Here is a 19977-nt window from a genome sequence, read left to right as displayed (position 1 = left end):
TTGTACCAAAAAATTTTTGATTGATTAGATTTGTGATTACATTAGATTTGTCCTATTTTTGATTAGATTTGTAGCTCACTAAAGTTTTCTTTATAAGAGTTGATCAGTTTTCAATTTGAGCTGATAAACTATTATTATTATTGTTATTATTATTTTTCTTTCGGAAATGCTCTACAATAATTTCTGAAGTCGAGCAGAATCTAAATTTTAAATTGCAATTCATGTTTTAAAAAATAAAGTAAACTGATCCCCTTGATTTCTCTTAGGTATACACTCAATTTTTAATAAATATTTTAAAATTGTATTTATTTCAAAGCATTTTAAAAATGTATGGGAGTAATTCTGTTATAATTGGTTTTATAACTTTGCTTTTCTGTAAGTTACATTTTCGTTTGCTTTTGTGATTTTCGGCTAATACAACACATGAAAAATGTTAGAAATCTGGAAAAAAAAGAGACGAAAGTAATGTAAAATGAGGGTTTGAACATTGGACTAAATGCATTTCATTCCTGTATCTGATCTCATGAAAGACTTGTACACACTTTTAGAATTTTCATTCTGAAATTACTGTAAAATAACCAACAGCCGTCTGCCCACCCAATTAACCTTAAATTTTACGGTACAGAACATTTTTTACCTTTGCGGTTTTGAAACCGCTTACAACTAGTATGGTTAAAGAAACATCAATACAAAACTATCCGTTTTTGTAACCATTGCTGCACGGAACTAAATGGCTTCATTAGATGGGTCTAGGTGATAGTACGATAAAATCCTGGATGTTTAACCGTATTAGGTAAAAGCAGTTAAAAAAACTGTTTTTCTCTCAGTTAACAGCTTAAATACCATCTTATTGATAGTTATTGGACTGTTTTGTTTGAATGTGGTAAATCAGCAATTAAATAAATTGTTATTTAACCATTTTTTCCGAGAAATTTTTAAGTTTTCATACCAGTCTTCCATGTACCATAAAATTTCAAAAATATCTATTAGAAAGCGTCCTCTAGTGTCGGAAAGCCAAGACTGTCGTAGACTCATTGAACATTCCAGCGATTTGCAAATGTTGTAGGTATTTTACAATGTGCCATACTAATTGGAAAAGTCTCCAGTCAGCTAACTATTACGAAGAGTCTCTATACCCTTAAGTTGATTAGAAAATGTCCGGAGAATTCGCTATTAAGATTATTGCGGCAAACCCTTAAGAGAAATATTTACAACTAGCTTTTACTACTCTAAGCTTGTTGAAAATTGTCTTTAATGAATCAGGCTAATTTAGCAATAAATTTAGCTAAAACACTCGATGCATTTTCGTAAGGTACTTCTTATTCATATACACTATCTACCAATAAGTATTTGGACACCTATGCAAATGTCTATATCTGCGGTCCTGAGATACGTCACGCCCTCAGCCGGTATATATCGTGTGGGGAACAACATCGGCATTAGTCCTACTTTACATTACATTAGATGCCTACTGCTCTATTTTGGATAACAATGTGCTTCCCACGTTATGGAAGTTTTACGTGGTGGACCCCTGTTACTTCCAGGACGACAATTCCAGCTGTCATGCTGCGAGGATCGCCAAAGCGTGGTTTATTAGTTTATTGGTGCAACCTACATTTGCTGGCTTGTGTGCTCAATCTAGGCTTATAAACCTTTATCAAGTAGAAGAACAGATAGCACAATGGAGAAGGACATCACAAAGAAGATATCCAGGGTTACGGCGGGATTTGAACCCTCCACCTCCATGCTTAACAGAGCTTTTGGCGGGCAATACCACTCGGCCAACCAAAGCTTGGTATGGTGTCAATGGGGTTAATCGAATGAACTGGCCTGCCCAGACCTGAACCCTATCGAGAACCTCTGGGACGAGTTGGATCACCGAATGAAGGGGTGTACTACCCGTCCAAAATAGGTGAAGGAACTTGCATGTTTTCTCCAAGCCGAGTGGAAGAAAATACCACTAGTATGCCCTGGGAGGTTCACGCTGTAATTGCCTCTCGTGGAGGCTCACCCAACTATTGATTATGAATAAAGTTGTTTTTCTTTCCGATCACACGTGTCCAAATACTTATTGGTAGATAGTGTTGTACATCTTTATTAATCTCACCTGTCACAATTAACTCTGTCTCTGCTTTATCTTCGTTGACTGAACTTGTCAGGGTGCAGATGTACCTTCCGCTGTCTCTTATCTCCGCATTTCTCAGAATTAGTGTCCCGCCAACAATTTCTCTTCGATGATTCAAGCGAACCGGTGTAGGGGATGCACCAACTTCTTTTCTGTACCACCTGTAGTTGGGCAACGGAAAAGCCTGCCCGGCACAGGGCAGTAAAGCTGTCTCTCCATTTTCCACGAAAATCTTGGAGGCTGCATGCGTTATTCTAGGTGGTACCTGCCCGTATGGCTCTGAAAAATAATACAAAATTAATAGTAACAATATTACAAAATTCAAACCACTAAATTTGTTTAAACGTGCTCTGAACAATTTTTCCATTGAAAAATTTATGATAAAACTAAAATAGGGAAGAGTTACTTTAATACTTTAAAAAGGTATTTACTGGACAAAGTCACTACAGTGTCTGGCCAAATAATTAGACGCACTATAAGATTCTATGTAAAATCTTAATTATTAGGAGAAACTATACATATTTATAGCTTTTTTACGAGGTTGAAACCGGTTTGCACTTGTTTATGTCCGTGTATCGATTGGTTAACATTGTAATGCAATACGTTGAAAATAAATACAAATAGAAAGTGAATAAGAAATCTCTCGAAGAAAAACTCATTACATGTATGTTTAAATATAAAAGTATTGCATACAAACTCCTGCAAAACATGTAATTATTAAAATACTACAATGCGTCTAATAATTTGGTATAATTATTATAATATACTAATATAAGATCTGATTTAATAAACAGTCTATATTTACTTAATATATCGTCTAAAATGACCAATCGTGGATTTTATATTATATATCGTCTAATTTAACCAATTTGTACCCAAATGCAAACAAGTGCAAACCGGTTTCAGCACCGTAGAAACAATAAAGCTGTATAGTATGGGCTGTGGAATGAATCTTAAATAAATCATAAACTTATATAATGGAAAAATCATAAAAGTTAAGTAGAATATCATTAAAATTATAGAAACTAATACAATGTGGGAAAATGAAAATTATGACAACTTAGCACAACAAATAAGTTTTCGAAATCTTACCGGATATATACTTTATTTCTTTGATTGATTATCAGAGCATGATTTATAGATAACACTGAAACATTTTTCATTGAATTATAAATCAGTAATTGAAATTTCAATGGCCATATTGCCAAACATAAATATTACTCATCTACCAACATAATGAATAAATCTAAACTGAAACTAAAAAAAGGAAAGAAAATAATAAAAACAAAATATTTCTTGATTAACAGTACCACTGGCGCCATCTGTTATTGAAATTATAAAAAGAGTCAAAACAGGCTGATAAGGATTGGGATTCATTTACGTAATACTTAATATATTTTTCTTTAGATTTGTTAAATTGTCATGGTGGCTCAGAGGATAGAGCGCTCGCCTCCCAACGAGGTGATCAGTGTTCGAATCCCAGAGACTACTGCATGATACGAATTCTGTACTAGGCTCGTAATGACCACACTGCTGAAGTATAATATCCTCAGTGGTAGACGGATCATGGGTTAGAGCAGGGGTGTCCAACTGGCGGCCCAGGAGCCGCATCCGGCCCACGGAGCCTTTTTTTGTGGCCCGCGAACTAAAATATATTAGTTGTCATTTTTTGTCGACAATTTTCGTAAAAAATCTATATGGGTTTAAAATACTTTTCCCATTAATAAAAACCTAATATCCTCGTTTCTGTGAAATTTAACATACCAACGGTGAAAAAAAAAATTATTTTTCAGGTTTTGCATCCAAGAAAATATTTATTCAAATACAAAAATAATTTTGTATGTTGCTTTTTTTATTCCATTCTTTTGTATTTTGTGAATATAATTTAGCGTGTGCGTATCAGAAATTTTTGAAAAAATTCTCCAATTTAACTTTCGATAACACTCATTTAGGACGAAAATATTTACACACGCATTTGTAAATTTTAAATGCAAATATCTATTCTCTGGTGGTTGCAGCAGACAAACCTCAATTTTCGTATTGAACATTTTGTGTGCTACTATGTAAGTTTTAATACCAACTTTTTTAAAGTTTTATATCTTAACAATTAGATGTCTGTTGCACATTAATTGTTTAATACATAGGTGCACATTATTGTAGCCCGAGTTTTTATTATTTATTTAATATTTTTACGATTTGACATAGAATCTTAAGTGCGTCCAATAATTTGGCCAGTGTTTTAGGTATCATATAAATGTGTTAATATGTGAATTAGGAAGTATTGTTTTAATTGTTTATTTAACATTTCTTTTAAAATTTAATTGACGCACTGAATGCTGAAAATAACAGTATGTGTATCAATTTTTGAATCACTCCCCAGTATGTATCATAGTACCAACATTTTTCGCATTTAGGAGAAACTAAATACTAAATTAGTAGGAAGAAAAGAAATATGCTAAATTAATAAACAAACACGTCTTTATAAGAATTAGATTTTTTTTAAGGAAATTTTAAAGTAGTAAAATAGTTCTTTCAAATATTTACTCTTAATAACGAATAATATTCGTGAAATGTCATTGATATATCAATTCGAAGGAGTCAAAAATCAACACTACAAACTGTATTTATATTTATTGATTATATTCACGGTATAAGGTTTTGCCAATCCTGATAACATCGTAGGTTAACCTAAATTTATTTCCGGGAAATGAGAAAAAAAGGGACTTTTTATAACTGGTGGGGTTTGGAAAAAAAAAGGGCACTAACTAATTGAGATCAATGGCAGAAAAATGAAACCTAAATATAATTAGATTTAATAAGAGCTGAGAACAAAACATTTTCCCGTTAAGTAGATAAAAACCTGATCGTATCCCAGGATAGGATAGCATTAATCTAAGAAAAAACCTAAAGGAAGAAAAACCTAAAAACGAATGCAGGAAAAAAGAGGTCTGTGTGTGAAAGAAACTCACAAGAAACATCTTTAAAATGAGCTGCACTTTCATAAATTTACCTTTCAACAGGTTAATCTTTTCCACTACTTTCCAACATTTTACAATTTTTTTTTTACTTAATCATAATGTATTGTTTTACCATATTTTATATATTGACCCTGTTTTTCGCTAGTTGTCTTTCGGTATATGGAATCACTATTATGAATATATATTTTATTATATTTGTAAAGGCTGTGAGTTCATAGCAATTGTCTCTGACTTTTAGATTATTTTTTGAATATTTCAAACCAGTACCCATTGTTTTGATAATTCAAAATAAACCAATATTTAAATAAAATAAAAAATTAAAAAAATTTTTAGCGTTTCAGTGCTTTTTGAAGCGTTTGGGACCTATTTTTTTATTATTATTTGAAAAATTACTTCAACGATACGAAGTTTGCGAAAAAGGCAAATATCGAAAATTAATAATTATTATATATAATCGAAAATTAATAATTTTACCCTTCAATGGAAAATTTCCGCATCGTGATCTGTCTCGCCAACTACAATCGCCAAGATGCCAAATAGATTTTAAACTTGCAAATTTTTTTAAAAAAAACATGTAGATGCCGGGGGTGGCTACGAGTTACACCTTTCAAGTAGGTCCCTTTCCGTGATGTTTTTTTTTTTTTTTTTAGTTTCTCGCGGGCCACTGCCCGGAAGTTTCCATGACTTGGTGATTATTCTGCCACAGATCACGATACGGAAATCTCCCCATTTCTTTTTCGAAAAAAATATTGATTTTTTTGTTATATTTTTAAAATATTTGACTCTTAAAGGGACTTTCAAAATTAAAACCAACTTATACTGCGAGTTAAAGAAACTGAAATTGTAGTTTTTTTTTTTTAATTTTCTTAAAACCTTTTAGTAATTAATTAATTTAGTACTTAATTCAATATAAAGTAATTACTAATTAATTTAGTACTTAATTTAGATTTACTTAATTTAGTAATTATATGAGTAATTAATTTTAGAAGATTGTATAAGACAATTTTTTATACTTATTTATTCTTAAGAGTCAACAACAATAGAATATATTCAATCAACCATTTTTTTTTCAAAAAAAAATGAACAGTACTTGCATTATAAATTTATTTAACTTTATTTAAACACACCTCTAGCATGGTATATAATAATACCACAAAGAATCAATTCTAACTGTTTAAAGTATAGCCAGAAACTTCAAACAACAGCCCAAATATACAATAAAAAATTAATTTATAAGCAACTTCACAAAGGAATTTTATCTGATAAAAGCTATGTAATCGCTTCTGAAATTGTGATAAAAGCAAATTCGTATAATTTCTAATGTCATTCGAATAGATTAAAATGTAATTTCTTTCTCACAAATGAGATGAACAGTTAATTAAAAGGGCAATTCGCCATAGTAACACAATTAGATATTCAAAACTATTCATAACTAATTGCAAAGTCTATGCAATTAGTTTCATGGATATTTAAGCTTGAAAGTAATTAGAGGATCATACGAGATTGACATTGCATTTGGAAAGATTTTAAAACTGACTATAGTACTAATTTTTCTTGCAATAACCTTTTAATTTTTTATCACGTCATTTAATGCTGAAACATGAACGGTGATTAACATGATTTAAATATTGTTTGTTGTTGGGGGAAGTGGAAATATAGGCGTTGAAAAGGATATCATATTTTGAACAAAAATGAATTTAGTCTGTTATGTTTATTCATTCCAGTTTAAAAAGATATCAATGAATATTGTTTCCTAAAATGAGTTCTTCATAATTACTGCTACTAATAGGAATTTTTTTTTCTTGAAAGGACAAGTGAGGATAAGTTTCAGCGAGGCTGGCAAAAGTAAGATAAATAATGAGGAAAGAAAGATTACCTGCATTGCCAATTCGCGATTGCAGTTCTTGAATACGCCCTCTAGCGGGGAGGACATTTTCAGGCTTTTATTTATTAAGTTTTTATTTAATTCTGTCAGAATCATTGGCAGAGTAGGACGCTATTTTTAGCAGCTAATAAGAAGCAAGATTTCTCTAAGGAAAAGGCAGAAGAACTTGAAAAAACAACCCAGAACATTGGTAAATCTTTCTAAAACAGAACGCTCCCAGCATTTTAAGAACAATTTCTCAATACTTTTTACCTTTCTATTATCAACAAACTTGCAACCGATAGCTTCCGATTTCGCGATCGCATACTGTTACAGATGTGAGTATTACGGAAAAAAAATTTTGCCTTCAATTTATTACAAATTACAGTGAACTCGAATTTGCTTACTTCATATAGTATTTAATTCTGTATCTATATAAATAATAAAGAATCATCCAAATTACTTGAAATATCATCATTTGTGTTGATTATTAATAAATTTTTATCGTTTTTTTGATAAGTATTTTTTAATTTTGAATAAATAATTTCAACTAGAATTCAACTATTCTGTTCTTAAGTTACATATTGAAATTTATATCGAGATCTTACAATTATAAAATTTTGTTTTGTGGCGTGTCATTTAAAAGTAATGAAAAGATAATCTATTTATATATTATTTGCGAATAAAATTTTCAAACGGAGAACATTTCCTTTGGAATTTTTCGGATTTGTAAAGTAAATAAGTGTTATGATTTTCATGATAAAAAATTTACTTGTAAATAATTTTTTCCTAATTTGATGATAGTTCTCTGCAGAATGGTTAAGAACTTTAATACTTCTGATTAAGAACTTTAAGACTAAAAAAAAGAAACAATATAAAGTTTTTTTATTATGTGAGGAATTTTCAGAATCGTTTTTTTATCGTAAGCATCTCTTATTTTACGTTTTTTAGTTTATAATTTTTTGATAAAAATTGTTGTCAAAAAGATTTTTGCAAAACTAAATGGTGTAACATTATGTGTTTCTGTATACTTTTTGAATATTTAAATGTTTGAAGTATTATGATTCAGAAAAGTATGGGATGTAAAGTTTATATAGACCTTTCATAATTAGATCATTAAATTTAGTAGAACGATTTCTTTGGCACTAGGCTTTAACTCTAATAAGAAGATTTTTTAAAAATATTTTCCGATGTGTTTTGGATGCTCCTTCCCTAACAAAAAGATACTTCATTTTATTTTCACTTGCATAAGAAAGAATATGAAACACATTTTCTTTTTTTTAATTTAATAAGCCGCAATAAAGAACCATGCAACACTGAAGAAATCTCCAGTGCAACTGATGATCATGTTATTCTGCTAGCAGTCATTCGTCTCAAATAACAACGCCCTCTATAGGTCGTTGCTTTCGCGAATATCAATGACTTTGCGTACTACAGCAGTTCGGGAAAAAAAGATTTATTCTTTTCGACATACTGTACAGCCCTGATCTATAGCCTGTAGTACAGCCTATAGCACATCTGGAGAGCCGATCATGTACTGATTTTCTTTTTCTTTTCTTCTAATTTCTGATGTACCATTTTTTTTCAACTCGCCTTAAGAATTTGAGATGTTGTAAGTGAGATACTAATTGATAACAATTTAGAAATTCTTATCCTTCAAATATCCAGAATATTCAATTTGCATCTGTAATAATTAATTTAATATCCATATGTATTTAGTTTTCTACAGTTTTTTTTTCGTTTCTAAACATTATTTGAAGTTGACTGATTCTTATTTATTCATGTAGGTAAAATCCACATTTCCTTTCATTTCTACTCTGCAATAAAATGCGTATGCATGAAACAGAGAAATTGGATACCAAAAAATAGTAAGAACTTAGAAATCCTAAATAATGAAAGTTAATGAAAGTGGAAGGAAAAGAGGTTCGTAATTACGTTTGAGTTAATGAATTCATAAACTCATTCAACCAATTTAATTTTTTATACGATGTCGTTCACTCGTATGAAAAGTGATATTAAAAACAAAGGGCGAACAGTTTTTCTTTTCAAAAATAGTACTGAATATAATTACAATTAGTGTCTGTATTTAAGTTCTCATTTCATGGATAATTTTTATTTAGAACATTGCTTCTTTTAACAATAAAATTTGTTATTTATTAAATAATTTAAATCACATTTTGCGAAACAATGACAGATAAAAAAATAAACTTAATTTTAAACTATTATAGGAAAGAAATGACTTTCAGCACTATCTAAATCCGAAAAAGCTTATAAAAGTAGTAGCAAATTAGTTATTACGAAGCTTAGAAAAATATCTTGGTTTATCAACCTTGTAAATAGAAACCTTGTAAAATTTCCAAACTTAACCTCGCTTACAAATTCAGAACGTCCTGAAATGCGTACAGTTTGTAAAAAGGAGTAGTTTCATTCGCCGATCCAGATTGTAGTTCAAAAATTTCAATAAGCTCGTTCAGAGACACATTAAAAAATAGAATTTTTTCACATGATTACAATTAGAAATTCATAAAAATGAAACTTCAGACCATTCTGTTTAAATATATTTTGTTTACATCAGCCATGTTTGCTAACTTATAACTCTTATAATCGGAAAAAAATATTGCACGTTCTTTATTATTTACTGATATTTTATTCATAATGTCACATAACTCAACGACACAAAATTAACATTTCTAAAGTTTTATGAAACCACGCTTTTCTTTTGTTCATACTAGTTATGTTTTTAAAAAAGTATTTCTATACGAAAATAATTTTAAATACATGGTTTTTGAAATAAAAGAAAAACCTATCATATAAATTTCGCCATATTATTATTGCCGCCACAGACGCTTAATTAATTTTTGTAATATATTCGAATTAAAATTTTAAAAAATATATGTACCAAGAAGCAAAGGTATTTAATCGTGTAGAGAGACCGTTAAAAACAGCCTTACTCATATTAATGCTAATGAAGTTCAGTTAATTTTTATTAATTTTGGCAATAGCTACAGATTGAAGTAAGAAAAAGCTATGTACTAAAAATCAAAATGTATATGAGAATAGTACTAGCTACCGTAAAAAAAAATCCCCTTACTATTAATGACAATACTGATTCTATATTCATTTTGTTAATATTTACTAATTAAAATATAAATCTAAGCTTTGTACTGCAAAGCAAAATTAATAGAGAAATGGCACTAATTCGCTTAAGAGAAACGTAAAAAATCGCCATATGTCGAATGAGACATGGTACATTTTATCATATTCTGATTACGATAACCATACCTTTCTTTTCCTCAGTGTGGAAGTTGATATATCTCTCAGATTTGAGTTTTTAGAAATTTTATGGATGTTAATACGATTTGTATGTGGTGATATATCAACTGGTGACAAAAAAAAGTATCTCGTGACAAAAAAAATTACATTGCTTGCATATTTGTGGATAAGTCGAAAATAGAAATACTATAAAAAAAGAATTGAAATAATTTAAAAAAAATTAGATAAAGAAACTAAAAATAAACATAAAAAGAAACAAAATAAAAAATTAAAAAAATTTTAAAAAACTGTATCGCTTTATTACGATTGCTCGTTACCCATTGGTCAAATGATTTTTTTTTCTGGATTGACTCCGATAAAAGCCACAACATTTCAAATCATGGGTTACAAAAACTGTTTCAATGGATGTTTGTCGTCGGATTGGTTGGCTAATCCTGGCTATATACGCGTTTCAAGACGTCACCTTCCTTCTTCAGTATTCATATTTATATTAAAATCACCGTCAGGGCAGTAATTATAAGTTAATATTTAAAAAATACAAAAGTACTTTAAATTATTATTGTGTAAATACATTAAAAATGGCTGCTGGTGAAAAGAAAAAGAAAAAAAAAAGAATTCTAATAAAATTATCAAACAGCGGTAGCCGCCATAGCAACGCATGCAGTGACGGCGCATGCGTACTGTTTACTATTACTCTTGAACACAGTTCAAAAGTGTGATGACGTCCAAATAAGGTGCGAAAGCCATAAATTCAAAGCAAAACCCATTTTGCCAATGGGTAATAAATGGAACATTAACAAAATACGACAATGAGGCTTAATTAATTTTGATAATATGCATTACTGGCATTGGTGCAGTTTTAATAGGTTTCAGTTAACAGTACAATTTTAGATACTGTGAAAACAGGTTAGTTACAGTTCCTTTGAAAGGAATAAGTACCAGAGAAAATAAGCATGATCGTATTAAGTTTGGACTTTCATGACTTGGCCTTGAGTAACAGCATCACGCAAAATGATACATTATCTTTTTCTTGATCTAATAAATCTTAAATAAATTATTTTTCTGGGATTTGATGCTCTGATTCATTGATTTTTTTTTACCCCGTATGTAAAACGGGTATTCAGCTAGTCTTAACGAATTCGTTGGCATTTTATTGTTTTCTTATTATTTTATTCTGAAAAGAAAAATACATTATCAGCAGTTGAAATTTTACAGAGAATAAAGCAGGGTTTATCTGAAAGAACTCACTTTCTTCTGTACTTTTAATTTTATTATATTTACGTAGTCGAAACAGAATTCGCCGTGATGGATTACTTCCAAGGGTCAGCCTTCTAACCCTTGCTCTATTGCTGAGGATTAGAATTTTAATTGAAATTCGGAGAAAAGGAGGGTGAAAATTAAAAACAAACTTGACGTTAAGCTTTTAACTATTTCTTACCTACTTTTACCTACATTTTTTTTCTCGGAGAAAATAATTTTCGTAAAATTATTGTACTGGATGGTAATGACATTTCTCGTAAAAAAAGAAGAAAATTAATTCTGTGGTAAAAACTTATGAGCTTTTTGGAGTTCCTGTAAAGCCAGAAACATGGCACATTTTATCATATTCTGGTAGTGTTGACCCTACCTTTTTTTCTGCATAGATGCTACAATTTCTGGGTAGATGTTGTGTAGATATTTTTTCTCGGAGAAAATAATTCTGTTAAAATTATTGTACAGGATGGTTAGGACACTTCTCGTAAAAAAAGAAGAAAAATAATTCTGCGGTAAAAACTAAAGAGCTTTTTGGAGTTCCTGTTAAGCCAGAAACGTGGCACATTTTATCATATTCTGGTAGTGTTGAATCTACTTTTTTTCTGTATAGATGTGAAATTTTCAGTGTAGTTGTTGTGTAGATATTTTTTTCAACGGAGAAAATAATTTTAGTAAAATTGTTTTATTGGATGGTAATGACATTTCTCGGAAAAAAAGAGGAAAATTAATTCTGGTCAATAAAACCAAAGTATACGGTAGTTAAATCACACATTAGGTAATTGTTGCGTTCATATGGTAACGGTATACCGGAAATTCTGGTTTTCAAAATTATAGCTCTTATTACAAGACATTTAGTAAAAAAATACTTGACTTAAATGCAAAGTTAACCGAACAAGTGAATTTGCCTTGCTCTAAGTTATCATGATCAAATTACCCTAATTTACCACAATTACCGAATTTTATCACACATTATAAAACAATATTTTGTTGTTTATTTTACCAAAAACATGACAAAAGAGCTGCGGTAAAAATTAATGAGATTTTTAGTGTTCCCGTAAAGCCACTGACATGGCGCACTTTATCATATTCTGGTTGTGTTGATCATAGGGGTGACATAAAATATCCTCAGTGTTGGACGAATCATGGGTTAGAGTCCCCTTGTTGTCAGGCTAAACGTGGAAGGTTTTCGTGGTTTTCCTCTCCATGTAACGCATATGTGGGTTAGTTCCATCAAAAAGTCCTCCACGAAGTTAAATTTTTCCTAATACTTGATCCAGGAGTTCCCTTGTCTTCTGGATTGGGTTTCAAAATTACAAGGCTACGGCGTTGAACATTAGTGGTCGTAAACACAAACATTGGGTCAGCTGTTCAAAGATGGTTATGAAATAAAATAAAATGCATTTTTTTCTGTGTAGAAGTTGATATATTTGAGTTTTTAGAAATTTTTTGGAAGTTAATTCGATTTGTTAGTATCTGGCAATAAAAAAAATGTACATGGGTTGCATATTTGTGAGTAAGTCGAAAATAGAAACAATATAAAAAGAATTAAAGTAATTTAAAACGAAATAAAACATTAACAAAATATGCACTCCATTCAGGAAATAACTCCCCTATTTCAGGAATAACTCCCCTCAGGAAATAACTCCTCATATGTTCTCAAATTAAGGGAATTATCCTATCAAAGAAACGAAAACTCAATTACGGAAGTAAAAAAAGCTACATAAAAAGGAACAAGTAGCCATATCGGTTAAGATATGAGTAAATAAATACAGCTGTCACGACTTTTTTCAAATTGAGGAGACATCTAACTGATTGGTCACAGGTGAAATCACAAATCTTCTCCAATAGCGGTAAGAAAAACTATTTCTCTTCATATTTTTGTTGTCCAACGCCGTTTTTTGTGCTCCCTTTAATTTCCTTTTTTTTTTCTTCCAGGAAAAGGAATCCGAAAGCTAAGCTGAAGATCAACTAATCAAATATAATAGCCCTTGTCTTTTGGTTCGGGAACAAGATTAAATCTCAAGAGAAGAATGAGATCGATCTTAAGAAGAATCCAAAAGAAGAAAAAAACTAAACAGACGCATTTTTTATATATATCTCCTCGGATTTTTTTACCATTTCTTGTAGTACTGTAGTAAACAGGGAGATAAAAAAAATGAGAATATATTTCTTTCTTTTTATATCAATATATTTGACGCTTGTGAAAATTAAAGAGGAAATGCCAGATCATCATCATTTTAGGGGGGAGGGGTTGAGCGTTAGGATTCTCTCGTTTGGACTTTTACGACGCATATAATGACGCATATCGATAAAAGGAAACATATAAGACATTTTTTAAAGGTAGACAATATATTTTATTTAACTCTATTACCGTTGTGGAAAAGCCTAACCGAATTGGATTTACGTCTATTGATTTTTAACACTACACAGTTAGAAATTTCTCGGAAAATATGGTTAAATAACAATTTATTAAACGGTTATTTTACCGTATTTGATCAAAACTGTCAAATAACCATAAATAAAACGGTAATCAAACTGTTAAGTTTAAGAAAAACTGTTTATTAACTGTTTTCACCAAATACGGTTAAAAAACCGGAATTTTATCGCACCAACTAGAACCACCTAAAGAAGCAACTCAGTTCCTTGCAAATCATAACCGAGCAGGGCTTATCTGTCAATCTCATGATCGGCAGAACTGGAGTTCGAGTCCTAGTGTTGGCACCACAATATTTACTCAATTCCCTTCAACATATGAAGAATTTCCGGTGCCCAGCACCCTCCAATGCCCATTACCTTACGTAAAGCCGAGCTCTTATATCTATTGAAATAATAAATTTTTATTTTCGTTTTTGAAAATCGCTAGTTGTAAACGGTTAAAAAACCGTATAGTTTTGTATTCATGGTCTTATAACCACACTTTCTGTAAATAGTTTCGAGACCATAAAGGAAAAAAAAATTTCTTTACCGTAAACTTTACGGTTGATCGGATGGACAGACAGTTGCCAGTTATTTTACCATAATTTCAGTATGAAAATTTTTACACCGTATAGCCTTGTAACGTCGGATCATTCGGTGTAAGAAAATTGCCTTCTTGAAGCATTTTTTAATAAAACGATCCCGCAATTACGTTACTTTGAAAGAAAGCCGTGAAAACCTCCCATGGCTGGCCCGACGTCAAAGAGATTTTAACCCAAGACTCGTCTGGAAAAGTAAATAAGTCAATCAGCTACCAATGGGATTCGAACCTGAGTCACCCTGATTCATCTCGGCCTTTAAACGAAATTCTAGAAATATTCGACATTATATTGATAACTTTAAAAATCAGTGATTAAATTGAGATAAGATTCTAAACTGGATATTTTTAATGCACTAACAGATTACTTAACAGATAATGTAAAGTGATTTTGCGATATCTTAAAATACTAATAATCCTTCATTTACAAAATTTTCTGAGTGAAACAAAATAATTCTTCACGTTTTATATAAACTACATACGTCTTAAATGTACTAAATTAAAATAAATTGGTTAAAAATTTATCATGTCTGCGAATAAGAGAAAAGTGCCTTTGGGATTTCTAAAAATTTCTTTTTCTTGTCTCTATGTCTAAGTAAAAACTTTTTTTTATTTTTATAGTTTTCATTTTATTTATGTTAAAAAAATTATTAAATGCTTATGCTCAGAGCGGTATTCGCACGTAGAAACACATTAAATTGATAAAACCATACTGAAAGTTACGTGATAAATATATGAATCAGATATAATTCATACATGCGAGCATTTTTATTTGTAAAGCATATAAGTATGCATAAAGTAAGGATAAATTATTTGCTTACGTCAATTTTTTTTTTATGTTTAGCTTGAACAAGTTACTTAATTAAATTTTAAAATGAATCTTCACAATCTTTCTCTTTAACTCAACATCATAAGTTGATTTACTTTTCTTGAAGTTACGTGATTTGATATTTATAACTGAAAGCTGTTCTTATTTGCATTCTAAATTATATAAAAAAAAAACTATTTAAAAGTAGTCTTTAATATTTTTCGATACAAAATGCTAACAGCTAATAACTATGCTTTGGAATTTTGTTTTTCATATTTAAAAACATATATTCAAAATATTACATTTTGTATATAAATTTAACTTAGTTTGTTAAAAAGAGTGGGTTTTTTTTAATGGCAAAATTCATCTTTTGAGCGAATTGAAATTATATTAAACGTAATGAAATGATTTTTTGTAATAATTTGGAGTCATGATTTTCAAAAAGTGAAGCCATAACAAAATATGCCATAACATAACTCTTGAGCTCAGTATAATTATAATATAATTTAAAGGTGCATCTCAATTTAAACCAGAAATATAGTATCCTTCAAATTTCCGAAACATTTAATAATTTAAAAAAAAAAACTTTTTTCTAAGGATTTTACGCTAAGAAAATAGTGTAGTATGGTAAAAGTTACCAGAATGTAGTAAATTTTACCGAGTCCTCGCTCTGTGGGAACCTCAAAAAGTTACGAAATTTTTACCGAAGCGCTTTTAGTAATGGCTTTAGGTAGAATTAACAATAAAATATGGTTTTATTGCCATGCTGTTTAGTAGTAAATGAGAAGACAATTTGGCAGTTTTATCACGATATCTAGGAGCATGGCATAAAAACCATTTATGCGGTTATAATATATTATTTTAGTTTGGTATTTTTAGTAAATATCTGGTCGTAAGAAGTAGAATTTTGAAAAACCTGAAAATTCAAAAGGCATTTACCATACGAATGGAAAAATTACCAAATGAATAATTTAAATATCATGTAATTTGATTTTATCAACAGAATCTATATATATATTTCTCTTACACGGCGACAAAAAAAAAGCCTCATTACAATTCCCCGAATGGCAACGCTACAAAATCGACCAATGATTGCCGTTAAAAATGTCACATGCCAAATCTAACTGAGATGGCTCAACATATAGCGCTTTTAAAAACGGAAACTGAAATAACCAGAGAGAGCATAAGCTAGGCAGAAGTGAGTAGTCTTTGTCGATAGATCTCTATTTTAGTATTTTTATCGAAAGCGCTTTTTTTTCACGAATTTATATATTACGAATTTATTTTACGATTTTTGATTTATATCAGGAATTTATTTGTTTTACTAGAATTTATTTGTTTATGCAGGTTTTTCCATTGCAATTCACTTATTTCAATCTTTAATAGACTTAATTATAGCCAAAATTTTAACCTTTTTAAAGAGATATCAGTTTTAGAAATTTTATCTTAAGATTTTATACTATAGCACATTTCTAATAGGCTTAACGAATTACATGTCATTTATTTGAATTCAAATTTATTTTAATGACTTAGTATTTACTAAAAATATGCAATTTTTTTAAAAAAAAAGTTGTTATGTGGATTTGAATGAGTGTTGAATTCTTAGAATTTTGTGCATTTGCAATGGACCTAAGTTAGTAGCGAGTAAAGCGAGCTTGGTTATATAAGATTGTGTAGAAATTTTCGGGGGTTGGCGAGCGTTAGCGAGCAGGGGGCGCATCCCACTAGTTCTGTTTATTTTATCACAAATTTCATTAACATGCACTTACGACAATTTTACCAGGTTTTTTTTTTTCTTCATGTCGTGATACTTCTATGAAAGCAATAATTCTGTTTTTTTTTTCTCGTTTTAAACATGATCGTTAAGAGAAATATGAACCATATAAAAAAAATTTATAATCAGTGATGTAGCTTTTGAATGGTTGAAAACTACATTGACAAAAACAAAAATATAGTTTTAAATTTTTAAACAAATTTATAAATATGCAAATAAAATATTTTTGTTACAGCGATTTATGTATGCGTGTTTGTTATATTGACTGGCAAATGCAATTTTTTACGTATGTTTATGTGAACAATTTTTAATTTATTTTTGAAACACATAATTCAAAAACAATCCTTTACCTGTTACAATAATTCTTGCTGGATTCGAACTTACAACTGTCAAGCCAGTAAGTCTGTGCTTTGTTCTGCAACTAAAACTGTTCAAGGCATCTGTCTGACTCACGTGACGCACATGGAGTTCACCAGAAGGAAATATGGTGTATCTACCTATATAAAACAGAATGGTGCATTAATTTTAAACGTATGTTACTCGGTATAAAAAATCTCTCGCCTGTCTGAACAAATTAAATTTTTTTTTCCACATCACAAAAGCGAACTTGGAAATTTTCATGAACTTCACTTTCAAAGCATTTAGACTGATAAAAAATTCTCCACACAAATGCTTTAAAATCGATATATTAGTTTTTCTATATTTGAATTATGATTAAATGATGTGCAATTTTCAATTGGGTAAAACGTTTAAAACATTTTTCTACATAATTATACGTATTCAAAATCATACATGGCAATAATTTTAATTTCGTTACTTATAACGGAAATAAAAGCACTAAGTACGTACTTTCACTTCGTTACTTTTTAAATTTAATACTTTTATTAGTTAGTTGCTTTTTTGAGAAAAAGCACAACTATTTGTAACGAGAATGTCGAAAGAAATCTTTATTTTTTTCTGATTTTCATTAAACATTTTCCAACAATTTTTTTTTCACGAAATGCTTTGAAATTTATATTTTTAATAAATAAATTTAATGTGTTATATCTTTCTCTCTGAGGAAAACAGTTTTTTCCCCTTTTTTTACTACACCTACGTTTTATTTCATCTGCCCACAATGGGAGTGCAAAAATTTTGAAGGTCACAGAAAAACCGCCTGCAAATTCCTAGAAACTAACAGCTGCTAGAACAATTTGATTTTCAAGCAGGTGGGGGATGATAATGTGATAATAATTTTAAACATTCTATTTTAGTAGAATTTGTAACAATTTCATGCACTCCAAAGTTTTAAACACTTCAATTGTTCAGCCGTAAATGAATAATATAACAATAACTTGTTGGAATAAATATTTTCTTATTTGTTATTTGTTGCTTTGTAACGCATGCGCTCTGCAACTCTTGTTAACTGGAATATTTCGTCTGCTTGTCAGTTGGATTATAAAGCGCGTGAGAATTCAATCGTCGAATTCTTCAAGATTTCATTTTATTTTTATTACTTTGTGCAAATTCGAATTTGGAACTTTTCAAGTGCTGCTATTCAGTATTATGTTTTTTCTCACGTTAAAAATGTGTGTAATTTTGAAGACAGAAGTCTCCTCTATTACTGCAAATATTTTTTCGAATTTTAAAACAATCTCAGAGTGTGTTTTGTTTATCCAATGTCAACAACTTTCCGAGAACGTCGGACGTCGAAAAGTGTGCGTGGAAACTTTAGCTGTGAAATGCAAAGAAGTTGACGAAACAATTGTCGTAAGTGCAAAATCTTTTATTTATATATTAATAAACAATTATATCATGTTAGAGTTAACAAAATTTGAAAATTAATAACAAATAAACGGAAAATGAAAAAACATTGCACTGTGGGTTTCATTCGTTTTTTTTATATAAAAATGGTCAGACGTTATGAAAAAATACCTGGAACAAGAAACTACAGTGATTACACTTAAGAAAAGCTGCAACAATGTTAGCAAGCAATTGCTGGTGGTATGTCGATTGCAGAAGCTTCTCGGAAGTACAAAATCCACAGAAATACTATCTCTAATAAAATTCACAAGAAACATGTGAAACGTGCTGATAAACTGTTATTTTCCTTCTACAAAGATTTTTCTAATAAATTAATCAAACGATTTAACACATAAAAATATATTTTATAGGACATCAGGTGATTTTGACAGAAACTGAAGAGCAAGTTCTGTCTAAGTGTTATGTTCAAATTTATCAATATTATAAATGTTAATGAACATGTAATAATTATTATTTTTGAAATTTTATCCATTTCAATGCTCAAAAATGTATATGGTTTCCTTTTGTTTAAACTCAAATGTTTTGAAATAAACATTCCTTTTAAGAAAAAAATTCTTTAAAAAAATGGTTTTTTTAGCGCTGAAAATAATTTTTAAACTGATATCTTTACATATCTTGATGTTTTTGTTATTAAAAATGTCAACAATTAGCTTTTTTAACAATTTTATATCAATATTTTACTAAAAACATGATTATTAAACTGAATTCCTATCGCTGCACAAAGTAGCCCCACTTGGGTGCTACTTTGTGCAAGGTATGTTTTGACTTATTATTTGTAAATATTACATACATATAATGTCAATATTGATCAAATTCACTCGTCTGAGTCCAGTTATGAATATAATATCGATAAATTTTACTAAAGTTTGAATTTACATCGTTTTTTTACATATCAAAGTTCAAAAACTGCGAAATCCTGCACAAAATAGCCCCACATGACGGTACTTAAGCTTTTATACGAGCTTCAGTGCCCATAGTTCCTTTTCCCAGCTATTTTGGAAGTTTAAGTATGTGCCAGGTCTGTTTTTATTTTAAAGTTTTTAATAAATAGTTTATTTTTTTGGCAACTTAGTTTTATTTCATTA

At 29.9% G+C, this 19977-nt stretch overlaps 1 protein-coding gene across 1 annotated transcript in view; it reads right to left on the bottom strand.

Moving 5' to 3' along the window:
• Positions 1-19977, bottom strand: part of LOC107444320 (cell adhesion molecule Dscam1-like) — a 230960-nt gene that overhangs the window by 152186 nt on the left and 58797 nt on the right. The window contains exons 4-5 of the mRNA XM_087158837.1: positions 17440-17586; positions 2108-2404 (exon numbers count right to left, since the gene is read on the bottom strand). Coding sequence (XP_087014963.1) covers positions 2108-2404; positions 17440-17586 — 444 coding nt within the window. The remainder of the gene's footprint in view (positions 1-2107; positions 2405-17439; positions 17587-19977) is intronic.

Source organism: Parasteatoda tepidariorum, chromosome 3 (genome assembly GCF_982258835.1).
Source record: "Parasteatoda tepidariorum strain Cologne lab strain chromosome 3, Ptep-v5.0, whole genome shotgun sequence".
Classification (NCBI taxonomy): Eukaryota; Metazoa; Arthropoda; class Arachnida; order Araneae; family Theridiidae; genus Parasteatoda; species Parasteatoda tepidariorum.
This window is presented reverse-complemented; position numbering and strand designations above follow the sequence as displayed.